The 15934-nt window shown below is 38.1% G+C and overlaps 1 protein-coding gene across 3 annotated transcripts in view; it reads right to left on the bottom strand.

The window, feature by feature from the left end:
• EDNRA (endothelin receptor type A) overlaps positions 1–15934 on the bottom strand; it is a 33160-nt gene that overhangs the window by 5880 nt on the left and 11346 nt on the right. For all 3 annotated transcript variants that reach the window (XM_041412135.1, XM_041412134.1, XM_041412133.1), the window contains 2 exons: positions 9500–9627; positions 3731–3929 (listed from right to left, as the gene is read on the bottom strand). In XM_041412135.1, the coding sequence (XP_041268069.1) occupies positions 3731–3929; positions 9500–9627 (327 nt within the window). The remainder of the gene's footprint in view (positions 1–3730; positions 3930–9499; positions 9628–15934) is intronic.

Raw genomic sequence — 15934 nt, 5'->3', positions numbered from 1 at the left:
CACAGAAAGGCCTTGGAAAAGCATGACAGCTGGTACACTGGTATCTGTCTGTTTGCTTATTGTCGATCTCTTTTTGACCAACATCAAAATAGGAATTGTCGCAGTGTAAACATTTACAGGTAGACTGCCTGTACCTTTGTTGCAATCTATCTCAGGTAGGAATTAATTTTTTTTGGTTGTACTTTCTGAACATTTATATTCATTCATGAAAACTAGAATGCAGTTGCATGAAAAAGACCTGCCAAAATGTAGACAGTGTCAGTCTGAGATAATGAATCTTACTAAAAGCCTGTCTCAGGAAATGCCATTTACCTCTAAAGCTTCTGTCCTGATGCCAAAAAAGGAAAATTCAAAATGTCTTGTGAGTTTAATCACCTTTTGTTATCAGTGAAAAGGTTGGCAGTTGGTTTGCTTATGTACTGGGCAGATAGGAGCCACTTCATAAGTGTTTGTCTGATATGTGCAAAGCTTAGGGATGGCTTCCAGTGGTACAGTTACTTTTAACCCCTTGACTGCCATTTCCACCATTTGCCTTTTGTGACAGGACTGTGAGGTATAGATAGAATAGCAATACTTTGCTCTGTGTAATTTTAAGTATTAGTTGTGATGTAAGCAGTGCTGTGAGTTAATACATCTATGTATTGTGGGAAATACTACATTTGAGAAAACATTTAAAATAGCTCTTTCCTGTAGAGAATCGTGTTTTCAGACTTCAGAAAATACTGTATCTTGGTTTTTAACTTTTATGCTCAGCCAAAAGTATGTGCTGAAATATAGCATTTCAAACATTTCCTGTGTCTAGGTTATTAGTATAAAAGGGATGTGTCACTCTTTCCCCCAGCTTGTTTGTTCCTAGAGGATGTGCTCTTGTAACATCACAGTTCCCACACCAAATGTCAAAATTCTTATGCCTGAGGATTTTTTGGATCCTATTTCAAAAACTCAAACTTTTGACATCATGTTTACATTTAAAACCAAATAGCACTATACTTTGAAAGATGAGAAAAAGTTGATACAATTCATATACTGGTGTTTAATAATGTTACTTTAAAAATCTACTTCAGTTACATCAGGAAGTTGATTTGCTAAGAAAAAGGGAATGCTTTTGATTTTTTTCCCTCTGCCCCAACACAGCTGCATACAGAATTTGCTAGTTTAGATTATGCTGCTGGTTTCTAGGCCACAATCCGACCTCAGTGTGGGACACTGTGCTGTGTTGATTAACTTGTTTCCTCCTCCTCATTAGCCTCCTCCCCGAGAAGGGGCTGCAGTCTCCTGCATAGCTGCACTTTCCTTGGGGGCAGAATTTCCTCCTCTGGGAGCAAAGCTTTTGCCAGCAGAAAACCGGAAAACAATATCCCTCGTATTTGAGGAGCTTGTACTGAGGGCAAATGTAATTACAGCTCCTTCTGCAGAGCAAAGAATTACAAATACATGGAGACAATTATCTTTTCCATCGCAAATTCCTCCAAGTCAGCCTGGAATCACATTGGCTGGGCAGCACAACAATATATGTACTACGTGAATCTATTCCATGTTTACAAGGAAAACTTTGTGTCCTACCAGTGTTCCAGTCTCCATGAGCATTGCCTGTTGGTCAAGAAAACACACGAAAAGTCTGTGTCACAGCCCTGAGCAATACATCACTTCTGGATGAGGAGTTGGCCTCGTGGAGCTATAAAAACTACTCTAAAATGTCTGTAAATGATTAATAGAGGAATCTGAGTTTCACAAAGCTTACATCAATGCACAAAAATTGGTTGATTGAAGAGAAGTAGACATTCTTTTGTTTGTCTTGAAAGCCCACATGGAACTGGTTTTCTACAGGAAATGTGCATTTTAAACAAGTTTCCTAGTGCGCTCTGCCTCTTGGGAATCATGGTCTAGCATGAATATTTTAAATCTTTCAAAGATAGCTTTAAACATGAATAAAGCTCCTATTAAAAACAGAAGTTAATAATAAATCCTTCCTGAAGTTTAGTAATTGTTTATTGTGGTGTTTGTGGTAGTAAATACTATAGTTAAGGTTAAAATGGTATTTCCATTTTAATCTCATGTTTGTACTTGCTTGCAACACATTGAAACACAAAGCTCTCCATTTTGACTGACACATCCAACATTTACTCTCAGCTTGGACATAACTGCTGGTTTGTTTCCCTAAAAACTAAACTGCTATGGGAAGATTGGCACTTCTAAATTATACTGAGCAAGTAAGAGATACTACTTCCTGCTAGGAAAACAAACCAAGCTATTCTACTTAGATAGAACATTAAGAACAGAATAGTAATCATTAAAGCTAGCATGCCTATGGAAGACGTGGACTACAATGTTTTTGAGAAAAGGGAAACTATTCTTTTTCTTAGGGAAAAAGGACATGAAGGTTGTCCAGGTACATTTGAGGAGAAAAACAGCCATTAGAGAAGGGAAATTTTGCTGCAGTGTGTAATTCATAAATCACAGTCTTATGACTACAATATCTACAGTCATATGGGCTGTGGAGCCAAGAAACAAAAATATAATAAACTCTGGGAAATTCCACTCCATCTTTACCTGCATTAATTTTTTCCATTAGGGAATTCCTTTTGTCTTCTCTTTCAATTGTCTCATGCTCTTTTGGCCATCTCTATAGTCTTTGTAACCCTAACACAGTTGGGGGCATTCCTCTGAAAAAGTAATCATTCACACTTTTTATTTTCTAAAATTCCTAGCTCTACTTTACCTTATCCTTTCCAATTCTAAGCCAAGTTATGTTCTGGTCCAATAAAAGGAGAAGAACCAGCCATTCAAAAAAGAGAAACTTATACTCTATTATGAAAAATTCTAGTCCAGAAAAAAATACTGAGTTTTTCTCAAGACTGAAGACCTGGTGCTACCTGCCTTGTCTGCAACAGATCAGGATATTACTCTTTCTTTTTCATTACTGGATGAATGGTACCTGGCCTTTCACTGTATTCAGAATTTTAAAAAATTAAAGATATTTTCTCATTGTAAGGCCAGGTGTAAAACCACTATGCCCCTATGGAGTAATCTATTGATTCTGTCGTGACTTCTCACCTGAGCAGCTTTGCAGAAGTTGATTGGGTATTGACAGCTGTTAATCTGCAGGAGCTCAGAGGGTGAGGGGTAGGAAACATGCCAAAGCAGCCCGGTGTGTCTCAGGCACTCCTCTTGCTCTTGAGCTGCTGTATCTGATGGCAGCTAACACTGCACAAGCACCTAGCTGGAGGTGTGGGTCTGTCAGTTTTGTAGTCATGATTTCTTGTAAACTAAAGGATTATTTTTTTAGTTGACGTTAATGCATGTAGCATGGCCCCACCCTTTTCTTTCAGTGCCAAGAGAGCTGACTACTGCATACAGAAGGATGACTAATCATGGTAAAGCATGTGTTTTGACATTTACAAGCTCCAAGGTGTTGTACCTTGAAACTTAAAACTTTTCAAGGCTCTGGCTACCTTGATACATCTCTTAGTTGTACTTTTAGCAGGTATGAATTGCAAATGTCTGTAGTAAGAATCTTCAGTAGCAAAGAAATTAAAATGCAGAAAAGCCCCATTTCATCTCTCTGGCTGAAAGCAGGGACAAGTCACTGTGAACACAGGATCCTCTTTGCACACATTGGAATACATTTTGCAGTTTAATGTGTGAATAAACTCTATTATCATCCAGTATCTTAATTGTCTAACCCACGTGCTGTGGATTCAAAAAAAACAGAAAACAGGCTGTTACTTACCAACATGAAATCATTTGTAGGTTTGAGCATGCAGGTAACATAACTTGCATCCTTGTATTTGAAAGGTACCACGGCAAAGCCAATTGCTTCTGGGATGGCCAGTATGAAGGACAGAAGCCAAATGGAGAAAATTTCAATAGCAGTGATCATTGGGATTCCAATCCCCTGAACACGGCTCCAGGATGCCACGGCTCTGTACCTGAAAGAGACAGGTGTTAGTTTCCAGCCCACAGTTTCCTTCTGTTGAAAGTTCACAGTTCAGTGTCATACGGCAAGTAAATTCCTAAGGCTGACATCTGAGACTTTTATTACTTGTTTTTTCTGCATATTCCAGGGCCTCTGCCAGCTATCAACTTACCTAGGACATAACAGGGCACATCGAGGGGTGGAGATCCCAGAGCTGGCTGCTCCTGTTCTGCTTGGGTGTGGGATTGTGTGGAATTCTGCTGGGTGGACTGCACTAATGATTTCTAATTAAAGTAGGCAAGGTTTGTGAGGACAGACTGTATCTTTCACTAAATAACTGCCATAACAGAGGGAAGAAAGCTTCCAGGCATGCAGCCATTCTAACAGATACAAAGCATCCATCTCCTTCAGCTAACTCAGCTGTAGCAGCAGTGCTATCCAAAGTGAAGCTGTCAGCTTCCAGGCAATGAAACACCAGGAATATACTCTCGATGAAGTGAAAAGGCATTTGTTCTGTTTATACTGTTCAATGAACTGAGAGGATCTTTCTTTAGTTGTCTCTCAGTTTTCAATGAGCTTGTAGAAATTTATTGGCCTTAAGACCTCAATCTCTCTCTCAGCTCTGGTCAGAAGGTTGTAAAATTATTCAAAGACTGATAGGTATAGGATACAGAGTGCAATCCAGTCCATAAACTAAATTTTCAGTAGTAGATTTTACTGTTGTCCTACAATTACTGCAGTAAATTACTTGCTTAGCATTTCCAACAATTTTACAAAGACAGAATCAGTGGAAAGAACCAATATTATTTTTGATAACCTGAAATTAATTCTGGAGAGCTCTCTGTCATTAATGATGTTACAGCTTCTGAAGTGCTTATTTGCTTCCTTAAAATAATAGCACCTTCCTGTTTGGAATGACAGTGCTGCATGGGTATATCATGGCATCCACTGATGAAGTAGTCTTCTTTGGTTGAGGATAAAAAAAATCAAGAAAGGTTGTTTGTCTGCTTTAAAAATTATCATATTAAGAAGGGGAATACTGTATCTGGAATTTTTGAGATCACAGAATCACAGAATGAACTAGGTTGGAAAAGACATTTTGAGATCATCAAGTCCAACCAAGAAGGAAGGAATGAGGAGCTTCCGATGGGGAAAAACACTTTTTGAGGGCTACAGGACCTAGGCTACAGAGATCAGGAAAATTTGGTTATTGAAAGGCTTTCTAAGCCCTCCTTTAACCAATACAGTAACACTGGATTCACACACAAATCGTTTCTTCTGATTTCTTGTATCACACCCTCTTTTTAGTTTGGAAGTGTGCTTAATAACTAGATGGAAGACTTGGGAATTCCATCCTCTGTAGCCTCAGTGTTAGGGGAACGACAATGCCTGAATGCAAATCCAGGCTTAAGCCCCTCACAAAAGCTTCAGCAAGCATTGTTACCCAACATCACTGGAAGGTGTCAGGGCCTGCCATCACTCCTGCAGAAAAGAGACTGGAAAGCTTTGCCTTGATACCTGTGCAGTGTCGTGCACAGCACAGTCACAGGTGAACTACAGACAGGCTCTCAAAGCATCATTTCTACAGAAATTTGTGTAGAAATTCTTCAAGCATAAAAAAGCAAACTACAGCTTGGAGTTGCACATTAAAAATAAAAATATCATCTAAAGGCATCCTTATCTTCCAAAAATATGAAAAAAGGAAGGAGGTCTCTGAGATTTGAATTCTGAGACTATCTAAACAAATTGAACTATACTGGGAGAACTAAGAAAGAAATATCCAGTATCATATCTTCTCACAAATATTCATATTAAAATCCAAATTTCATTTTAAATACTTTGTCATCCTGTCATATTTCTTTTTGCCAAATATCAAATTCTGGCTTTCATCACCAAATGGAATATACATTGAAACTTCACCTTTCACACAAATGCTCAAGTATTTGTGAAGTTTAGAAATTTAACAATCAGTTCAAAGTTTACTTTCTACAGACTGGCAATTTTACAATCATTTCTGTCAGCTCCACAAGGTACTATCCCATCCTTGACTAACTGATGCTCTTAGCAAACAGGGGCTTGTACACTGTATATATTTTTCAAGTAGCAAATATAAAGCTTGTTTTGTGTTGCCTCTGTAAATATAAGAGTGACAAATAATGACTTGCAAACTGTGAATCCTGTTATTTGCTTTCTTGCATTTTTGTACCTGTTCTTTTGAGTTACATCTGTTTTGCACGTGAGGAGATCGCTATGCACAGCAGTAAGGATTTGGGTCCTGTATGTATTTTACAGAATTTTTTTTTTCAGTTTACAGTTCAAATAACTCTCAAATAAGGAATTGTTAGCTGAATAATTTTATTAATATTTTCAGCTAAAACATAAGAAGCTCATGAATTACATCAGAATTTGCTGAATGCATATTAAGCTGCAGTTATTCGGTCTCTTTACTCACTGCTGTAGGAGTGATTTGAAAAATAGTGGTAGTAATAATAATTTTAGTAGTAATAATTTTTCAGGTGGGTGTTCTGTGGGTTATGTAATATAGAGGATCTTTGTCTAGCCACAAACCTCCCACAATCAAGAGTGAGAAAGTACTGCAGGGTTTATTTCCCTCATACTTGGAAAACATAGGATGTCTGCCAGGGACCTGACATAAAATACATGCATAATGCATTGCATTTAATTCCTCACTCTAAAACCCTGTGTGAGATTTGTCAAACTTTCCTTTTCTTCTGTTTATTTCCCTCTTGTCTCCAATCTTGTCTAAAATGTTCACGCTTTTTTTCCAGGTCACTTCCTGTTCTCTGCTTGATGTTGTGCCTCCTCTTCTCTCTCCTTTTTCATTTTTAACTGCTCGTGCATGTGCTATCAACTTGTATACATACACACAGTTAAATATTTTGCACTCCTATCCAGTTATAACATGCTTAAAGCATTTCTTTCAGAAGGACATCTTGTCTGCATCTGAGAACATCAGTGGGTGCTTTTGTTCCCGTATTCCTTTTAACTTAGATTAGAAATTAGGTGTTAATTAGAAAACTAGGTGTTCAAATGGACCTGTAATATAACAAGTGTCTGTTCTGTGAGTATCATCAGCCCTTTGTAAGAGTGAAAAGCAATGCAGGAAACATAAGAAACAGGATCAAGCACGTATGAAGCAGTCACAGTCAAGATGAGTGCCAGGACAGTTCCTAAATGTCCCTGCTGTTGCTGATACCGAACAGTTCTGCTTCATTATTAGCAACCACAGCTGTTCTTCATTTTATGCTACTATCTTAATACAAAAAAGCTCTTAGAGTTTTATTTTAATGTCAAAATCTTGTCTCATACACTTACTGTGAGTTAGTCCAGATAAAAGTATTTGCTTTAGGATCACTGTTCTTTGCACTGTGCTATGCAGAGGAGGCAAGAAGAGAGTGTATACATGTGAAATGAGATTCATATCTTCACTTTTCTTCTTCAACCTATTTCTTCATCAAAATTATTATGCCCAAGACATAAGCAAGAGTAAAAACTCAGGGAAGGAAATAGCCTTCCTCTTAGTCACACTCATGCACTGTTTAGAAAAAGAGTCACACTGTCCTCACCATCGTGACCTAGAGTTTAAAAATGCCTGGGGGGCATCTGAGGCAACTTCGAAGTGAGCTTCCTCCGAAGGGTGAATGGCTGGCTTTCTGCCAGCCTCTTAAAACCCTCTCCACATGTGAGTGGCCATTGTTCCCCTTGGGCAAGCACAGTTAAACCTTAATACACTGTCAGGGCAAGTCACTTCGGGGCAGTACTAATGAGGGGAGTTTCACAATAGGATGTAGTTAGCACAGGGATTTTCCTGATAGGAAAAAAAAGAATCCTGTTCTAACTTACGGCTGTAGTCTGCAGTAGGGATAGAGAGTCAACAACGCCTAAAAATATGGAGCTCTGGATTCACTCTACCGATTGACTTCATCTTTTATGTGCCATAGAATGCAGTATATAGAGACCCAGAATAATTATAAACAAGATAACTTTCAGGAGCTTTTTAAAAGCAAGAATTAACTTGCCCATAGACCAGAAACAGTCCAGCTGTGACAGCACACTATTTCATATTTACTCATTTTCCATTCTAGAAAGCAACCATTAGCTGATGTGGAATTTTGTGTTAATGTGCCCAACTTCCAGTGTCCAACCTAACTTATTGAAGGTACTCTCTGCTTTCATGGTGATTGAAGCTAGATTCAGTTCTTGTTAGCCAATATCAGAATCTGGCTCTATACATCTGTTTCCTAACACACATCCTCTGCAACCACTTACTAGAGTAGCAACAGATGATAAAGAATATGTCCTTGGCAAAATGTCTAAGCTAAGGGAGGAACTTAAATAGTCTGAGTCTGATCCCACACCAGATTTTATACTCAAATGGAAACAGCATTTGGTTGTTGTGAGGATTAGCAAATCAGTCCTTGCAAAAAAAATAAATTAAAAAAAAAAAAATATATATATATCTACAAAAAGGTAGCTTCAGCTGAGTTAGTTCCAATTTATAAAAAAGTATATGACAGTGGAACTTCATCTACTGAAACTGCAGTTGTCAGAATTTATCTAACAAACTGTCTCATGTTTCATGTGCTTGATCTATGATTTATTCCTTACAGGGGTTCATGGGGTTTTGCTCAATGGTGGGCAGATATTGTTTGAGAAATAGAATTGTTAGTTCTGAAACTCAAACAATGGAAGTAGAACAGTTACGTCTATTACGTTTTTTAAATTTTTTAATTTTTTTAAAAAATTTATTTATGGCTTTGGCTAATGAGATACTGATGCAGTAAGGAACTGTATTTTAGGTATGGATAGTACCAAGTGATTTATCCACTGCAAACCTTATACATTAACTTTTTTTGTAAAGCCAAACCAAGATTAATTTTAAAGCTTTTTTGCATCCCTGTACTAATACACATACTGCATTTTATTTAACAGTATTTTCTGTGTTTAGAGGTAGTGATATTTTGGAGTTGAACACAATCAAGTAACTCAAGACATAAAACCAATTTTTACATAAGTCAGGTGTTCATCTGCCATTGCATTTTATGTATTAAGAAAAAATAGCAGAGGCATTAATTTTCAAACTACCTATGTCAAACTATCAAAACAGGTTTCCAACATATTTTTCTGTAGAGCTCTGTTAGTTTTGAAAGTTAGCAGAATAAACCCTTGTTTATTGACCATAGGCAGTGAGTTGGAAAACTAATTTTTAAGCCTAAAGATTATGAAGTTGTTCAAATACAAAAAACCCCATGAGTTCTTATGAAAGAAAGAAATCTGAACACTGAGTCAAACCCCAGTAAATTTTTGTCTGGTGAAAGGAAATTGAAATAATGCTTTACCAGACCTTTTAAATACCTTTAAAAAACATGTGAAGTTCATTATCCCAAGCACTTAATATTATACTTTGAACCACAAACTCAAAGGTGCTTGGCATTAGCTAGAATATAAAATACAAATATCTAAATTATATCTGTGCCTGCTAAGAAGACCATGCTTAGTGCTCCCAGATTTAGGAAATCTGCACATGCAAGAACAGTGGCAAAAGAGTAAAACATACTGTACCTGTCCACACTAAGGGCACACAGGTTAAGGACTGTGATTCCCACTGATGCCTTCTGGATAAAGGGAAGGAATTTGCAAAGAAACTGTCCAAATTCTGTATTTCCAAAAGGCCACTTCTGAGCGAGGAGCTAAAGAGAAGATACAAAATAATCAGAATATTTAAACAGTAACCTAGCAAGTATGCCACAATTGTAGTTATTTCCTGTCTTAGACACAGCCAATGTAACCTTGAATTCTCCTTAACTCAAGCATATCCTTAGTACTTAGTGTATCTGGGAACTAACTGCTACTGTGGAAGCCCAGAAGTTGAAAGTTTACATAAAATGTTGACCTCGTGGTGTTGCAATAGCAAATTGCACTGTTAATTTTTTTTATTATTGTGAACCTGCCAGCAGTACTGAGTAATGAAAATCCAGCTCAAGCCTGTCATAAATGGTTGTGATTGCCATGTCCCAGAACCAGGCAGTCAAAACATAACTCGGGGTCCATAATGAAATACCTCAGAGCCAAGTCCTGATGCTGCACGCAAGTAGATTCTTGTCATGGTAAATGTACCATTTTGTAACTCATGGAAGTATTCAGTGCCAGACTCTGAGGAGTGTGAAGAAAACACTGTGCATGCATAATTTGTTCCATATTGCATTTTAAAGGACAACCATGCAAACATGTGGGCTGTGCTTCAAGGCAACAGAAAGGCATCCATTGGAAAGATGTGAATGACTGGGGCTTAGAGCAGTATTTCCAAGGAGGACTTTACATAAGTATTAGTACAGTGATTCATGTGCATAGTTTTGAAGAATTAGCATATAAGTAGTAATATTTCTAGCTATAACTGTTAAAGCTTTGAACATGTCTTTGAACATGCCTTTGATAGCAAGTGTACACATAAAAGGCAGGACACAAAATTATTCAGGATAATCAAATCCACAACTGGCTGCAGAGTCACAGAAGATCACCCTTTACCTGTGCTGACATTAAAATGGCAGATTACATTCAATTAAATGTACTCAATGAAAAATTGAGTGCATACAAAGTACTGAGCCCAAATTTAGCTATTTTAACTCAGTCCTCATGAATAGTTCTATTGAAAAACAAAGTCAGTAAACCTCCTCACTCTTGTGCTACCATTTTGTTCATCTTCTTCTGTAAGTCTCTGCTGCTGAGGCTTTCTTAGTGGTAGGATGTTCATGCTTTGAGAGTTAGCTTTGCAACCACAAGGACTAGAAATATTTTTTAGTAGAAGCTTAGGTCCTGGAACACACTTATCTGGTAAAAGTGGGTGTATTCTGGCCGTAGAATTAGAAAACAAATTCTGATTGTAACTCAGGACTACAGTATTCAAAGTAAACATTTTATTTCTATTAAATTACTGTTTATCTGAAGTATGCTAATAATCACTACCTTTAGCAATACAAATGTTAACTGTGGGAAGTTCACATCTATCTTTTTCTTAGTTAAGATCGATGTTACCTCTTTTTTCATAGTATGAGTTTTCAGAGAACTTTGCTGTAGTGTATAGATGTTTATCACAAAATTCTACCTAAGTAGGAATTAATCTTCTCATAGTCCTGCAGTGGATTTTTTTGCACTCCTTCTGTTTTACAGTCATTCATCACAATGCTGAGTTACTTGTGATTTTGTCCCCCAAATGATATCTCAAAAGTGCTGGAAGCAGCTATGCACTCCACATCACCTGTGTCTCTCTAGAACTATATTAATGTAATTTGATTACTTGTATTTCAGGACAGATTTTAGCAACTCACAGCTTTCAGCCAGCTGGGTGGAAACTGTGGATCAAACCGTGCAAGCACCTTTGGTATGCTATCCCAGTTTAGGATAGTCACATTTGATTAAAGGAAATCCCCCTTTTCTCAGAAGATTAGGGATTGGATTGCTAGGATTGATGATTTAACTGTAGTCAGTACCTTCAGCAGCAAAGGTGATAAGTTTATATCTGCAAGCTCTTGAATAGTTCCTCTGATTCTGTCTGTATTTATAGACTGAATGAAATACATTGAAAGCTCCAGCAGATTGTTTTCCAGATATGTTTGCAATAGTGCAAAAAATGTTTGCAGAGCATATTCTGCATTTTGCCTAGAACTCTTATATGAGATTTTAGTTTTTATCACAAAATCTTGAAAAAAGAAAGGATGATCACCCATGATTACCCATAGTAATTCAACCATGTTGTAGTCACATGGAATTTCAGTTCCAAACTCTTGGCTAGGTTTGGGTAAAAACAGAGTAGTTTTCAGTGTAGGAAGGCTAAATTATAAATGGCACTGCCATGGAAAAGCAGCTCTAGCAGACTTCTGTCAATCCCCTGTGCCAACCAGAGCCCTCAGACCCATTTATCATTACAGATCACACTTTAAAAGGCAACTGAAAGGCACCTATTCATTTCAGTGCCCTGACTGTGGCTGTAGCTACACCAGCAGTAGAAACGAACAAGCACTTTGTAGTGACTGTGAAACTCTGCTACTACAAGGCAAATATTAGCTTCAAAAAGAAAAGTGTTGTACTTGAAAAAGGTTCACTAACTCATTACTCCTCACAGGGAAGCTTTACCGTGCTTCCAGCATGTATGCTTCAACCCCACACCCCAGGAAGCTCTCCTTTTTTGAGATTAAAAGTATTTTATTCCTTTTGTTTCTTACACTTTCCACTAATTAAAGTAATCTCAGTACCAAATCATTAGACATTCTTTTCAAGTGGATTTTAATCAAAATCCCTGGGACCAGAAATAAGGTTTTTTGATTTCAAGATTCACTTTGCAATCATTTCTGGGGGTGTACTCCATTATCACTCGGCATCAGCTATGCATTCATTACTTCCCCTTGGATCAGGTGCCAATTTTTTTCTTCTGTAGATATTTTTAGTCAGCAAATCTGATCCTGTCTTTAGTTTTACTAATTTTAGCATCAAAACAAGTCCATTTTGCTCTGTTCTTCCCTAGCATGGTATGGAAATTTCAGAAGAAAATAATACATTTATTTTGTATTTTAAAAAATGGAGCCAGGAATTTAATTTAATTAATCCTGATTTACTTAGGTGCAATACAAGAACTGGAACTACTGGCTTTGCCCTTTGAGTGCTTTTACATATTTTAATATTGAAACAAAATTATTATAAAATTCTAGAAAATTACATTTTCTCTCAAGGCTCTAGGATAGAAGAAATTGGACTGATTGCTCCTACTTATGTCCCAGTTCTCTATAAGTTGTGGAAGTGGATTGTTCTTTTGCAAACCCACTTACAAAATCTCTGAGGTTTCAAAATAAGTCATGTGGCAAAGGAAACACACTTTTCCCTTGTGCAGTTTGCAACTTAATAGTATTTCATACTGTGGTGCAATTCCTGAGAAAATAGTGTGGTCAATATGTATTTTTGTACTGAAATCAGGAATCAAGACTGCCCTTTAAAAACTCACAAAGTGACCAGACAGCCAGCCACAGCTTCCTTGAACATCCTCCCTTCTCTGCTGCTTTATATGGCCTCTCTGCCCTGAGCTGCAGCTGAAGACAAACAAGACATCAGCACTGAGAACATTCCTTTGCAGTGATTTTTAAATGTCACTCCGTTGATTTTATTCTGATGCTGCTGCTATTTTCTAACCCCCCTCAACATGGTAGCTGATGTACAAAACATCAAGTCCCACTGTGCATCCCAAAGAATTTATATATAGTCTGAAAGAGAATGCTGTAACCCCACCACATGAGTGCTGCCCAGAGCATGCTCATGTGCAGCCACAGTGTTTATCTCCTGCCAGGCTGATCCTGTGTGTTTGCAGGCAGATGATGGCCCTGGAGCTCAGCCCAAAATAGATGGGCTTGGGGGGGTGCAGGATAGGAACTGTCTCTGAGCTGCTCTATTAAAACTCCTTCAGCTCAACAAGTGCATGTCAGGAGGTCCCCTCTCTCTGCCATGTGCCATTGAGGATGGCAGCAAAGGCTTCATACCTGCCCTTTCCTGCTCTGATTTTATCCTAGTGCTCTAGAGACTGCCTCTTCCTATATCCACGTGGGACCATTGTTGTGCTGACACACAAGATGTTCTTCCCAGAAACTGATCTGTGTTCCTTGCAAGCATTTTCCCTCATGCTGCCACCATCTACGACACTCTCCTGAGTTTTATGGCATTTAAATGTTCCATGATACTGCTGGAACAACTCTGGCACAGCCATGGAAATTCTGTCTTCTTCTTCTATTCTTCTTCTTCTATTCTGTCTTCAGGAAAAATAGAAATATCTTCTTTATGCCACAACTGAAGTTACACTTGGGCAGTAATGGAGAAAGGGACCAAGCCAGCAGGTTTCGTCTGTGTAGATGCAATCCAGTTGTGTAAGTCACCAACATCTCCTAACTGGGGAGCAGCAGTTACAAAAGCAGGGTAGTCTGGAGTGATTTTCTTTCCTTGCCACATAGCCCAAAATGAAAGATAAGGGAAATTCTTTTGGTTTTGTTACATCAGCACATTTGATGTTGCTGGCTTTTTTTTTTTTTTTTTTTTTTTTTTTTTTTTTAAGGCTAGTTTTCTTTAGGAGATATTGAGCTGTCTGGATAAAGCTTAAATTGTGTTCTATAATTATATATGCCTTTGTCTGATTCAAGGCATGGGCCAGACAAGGTATCTGGTGGTATTTTGGGTGGAATCTAGGTGATATCTGGCTCAGCACAAAAGTGTCTAAGTTCTGTACCACTGAGTTGACTGCATTAAGTGACAAAAAATTATGATTCTGACTGAAGTGTCTCACCTATCTCTGATCTGTAAGACTGCTTAGTTAGGAATAAGGATGTATTGAGTCCTCAGCAGTGGTATTCTGGTTAGTGGTGACTGAACAGGACCCTTCTGTCCTCCCCTTCTGTCCTCATAATATGTCATAGGGTAAGAATTCATTGCATGTTTTCAAGCATTTCTTTTCCTTGGACCCTTCTGTCCTCATAATATGTCATAGGGTAAGAATGCATGTTTTCAAGCATTTCCTTTCCTCCTAAAACCCATATATACAGGAGAGAATTGCATTGCTGGAAAAAGCTCATCCATTTCTTGCTTCACAAGTCAACTGTGCTCCACCACTTTGCAGGAAAAAGGGAGAGCTGTCAGGGTGGAGAGGAACACAGCCTGTCTTTAAGTATTCCTTCCCACTGCTGAAGTGAAAAGCCTCAGATTTTGAAAGGACAGTAACTAGAGGAAAACAAAGAGTAGAGGAAAACAAAGAACGAGGGTAGCCTTTATAATGCAGGGCATAAGATCAGTACTGAGTATATGGTGAGAGGATTGTTCAAGCTTCTCGCAGCTTTGGGATAATTTGTTTATTTCCTTATACTTAGATTGACAGCCCTGGCATGGTAGAGAAAACACACTCTATCTCTTCAACTCCTCTTTGCAGGAAATACATTCCTGATTTTGCTACAACCAAGAACTGTCTTTTTTCCACTTTGGGTGGATAAAAGACTGACTGGTTTTCTTCCTGGAAGAAAGAAAGGTTATGTGAGGATGCATGAGAACCATCAAAGACATTTTTTACTCTGAATTGCCCTGCCAGAGCTTTTTCGGCTATTTTGCTTATCTTAGACCGGCTGAGTAAAGGTGAAGGTAGCAAAGGGTCTCATGCCATTCACTGAATGCCTACAGTGTTTTTCTGCTGCTTAGGCAGCTATGGAAGGGAATGTATAGTTTTTACACAAGGGAAAATAGATTATACTTGGAGAGATCCTGAAAAGTAAGGAAACAAATGCCCTGGTTTTGCAGCTGAACATTCTGGCTCAAGTAACTGGAAGAAAAAGAAATCCTAAGTTTTAGGTTCTTGTTAAAATGCTTATATTTATTACAAAATTCTACTTAGCAGTAAAGCATTCCTAACAACTCTAGGCATCTCCCCTGTGGTATTTTTGCTGTTTACAAAGCAGGATTACTTTCCATGGTGTTGGCTATCTTCCCATCCTGTTAGGTAAACTGTTTCTCAGGCTGAGTTGCTCTTCTTCAGGGAAATGAGCTGCAAGGTGTGCTTATGTGCATGGTGATTTGTTGAAAGGAATTTTTTCAATCCCTGGGCATAATATTTCTTTTGTTATTCTTCCAGCTGTGTTTTCTTTTGTGTGTTGCTAAAAAGAGTGACAGGATTTCTAAGAAGTTACTGCAGAACCCATAAGCTCTGAATATGCACAATCAAAACAATTCCTTGTTATCAGTAGAGTTCAGCTGGTTGAGAAGTAAAGACAGAAAACACACTAAAATACTCTCTTAAACCTAGAGTCTCCAAGTACTGTACACTATTTAAAATCCACAGAGAAGGCAAGCATGAGATGAGGAGTTAAATATGAGGGAGGAGCTGTGCATTGGTGGGAACATATGTCCCACTCTCCAAAGAACAGCCATGAGTTAAAGGCAGAGTGGATCTTGAACTAAGACCTAGAATACAAAATCTCTGCATTG

Source organism: Onychostruthus taczanowskii, unplaced genomic scaffold (genome assembly GCF_017590055.1).
Source record: "Onychostruthus taczanowskii isolate IOZ18803 unplaced genomic scaffold, ASM1759005v1 scaffold38, whole genome shotgun sequence".
Lineage (NCBI taxonomy): Eukaryota > Metazoa > Chordata > Aves > Passeriformes > Passeridae > Onychostruthus > Onychostruthus taczanowskii.
Note: the sequence above shows the minus strand (reverse complement) of the source record. Positions and strands in the feature narration are given on the sequence as shown.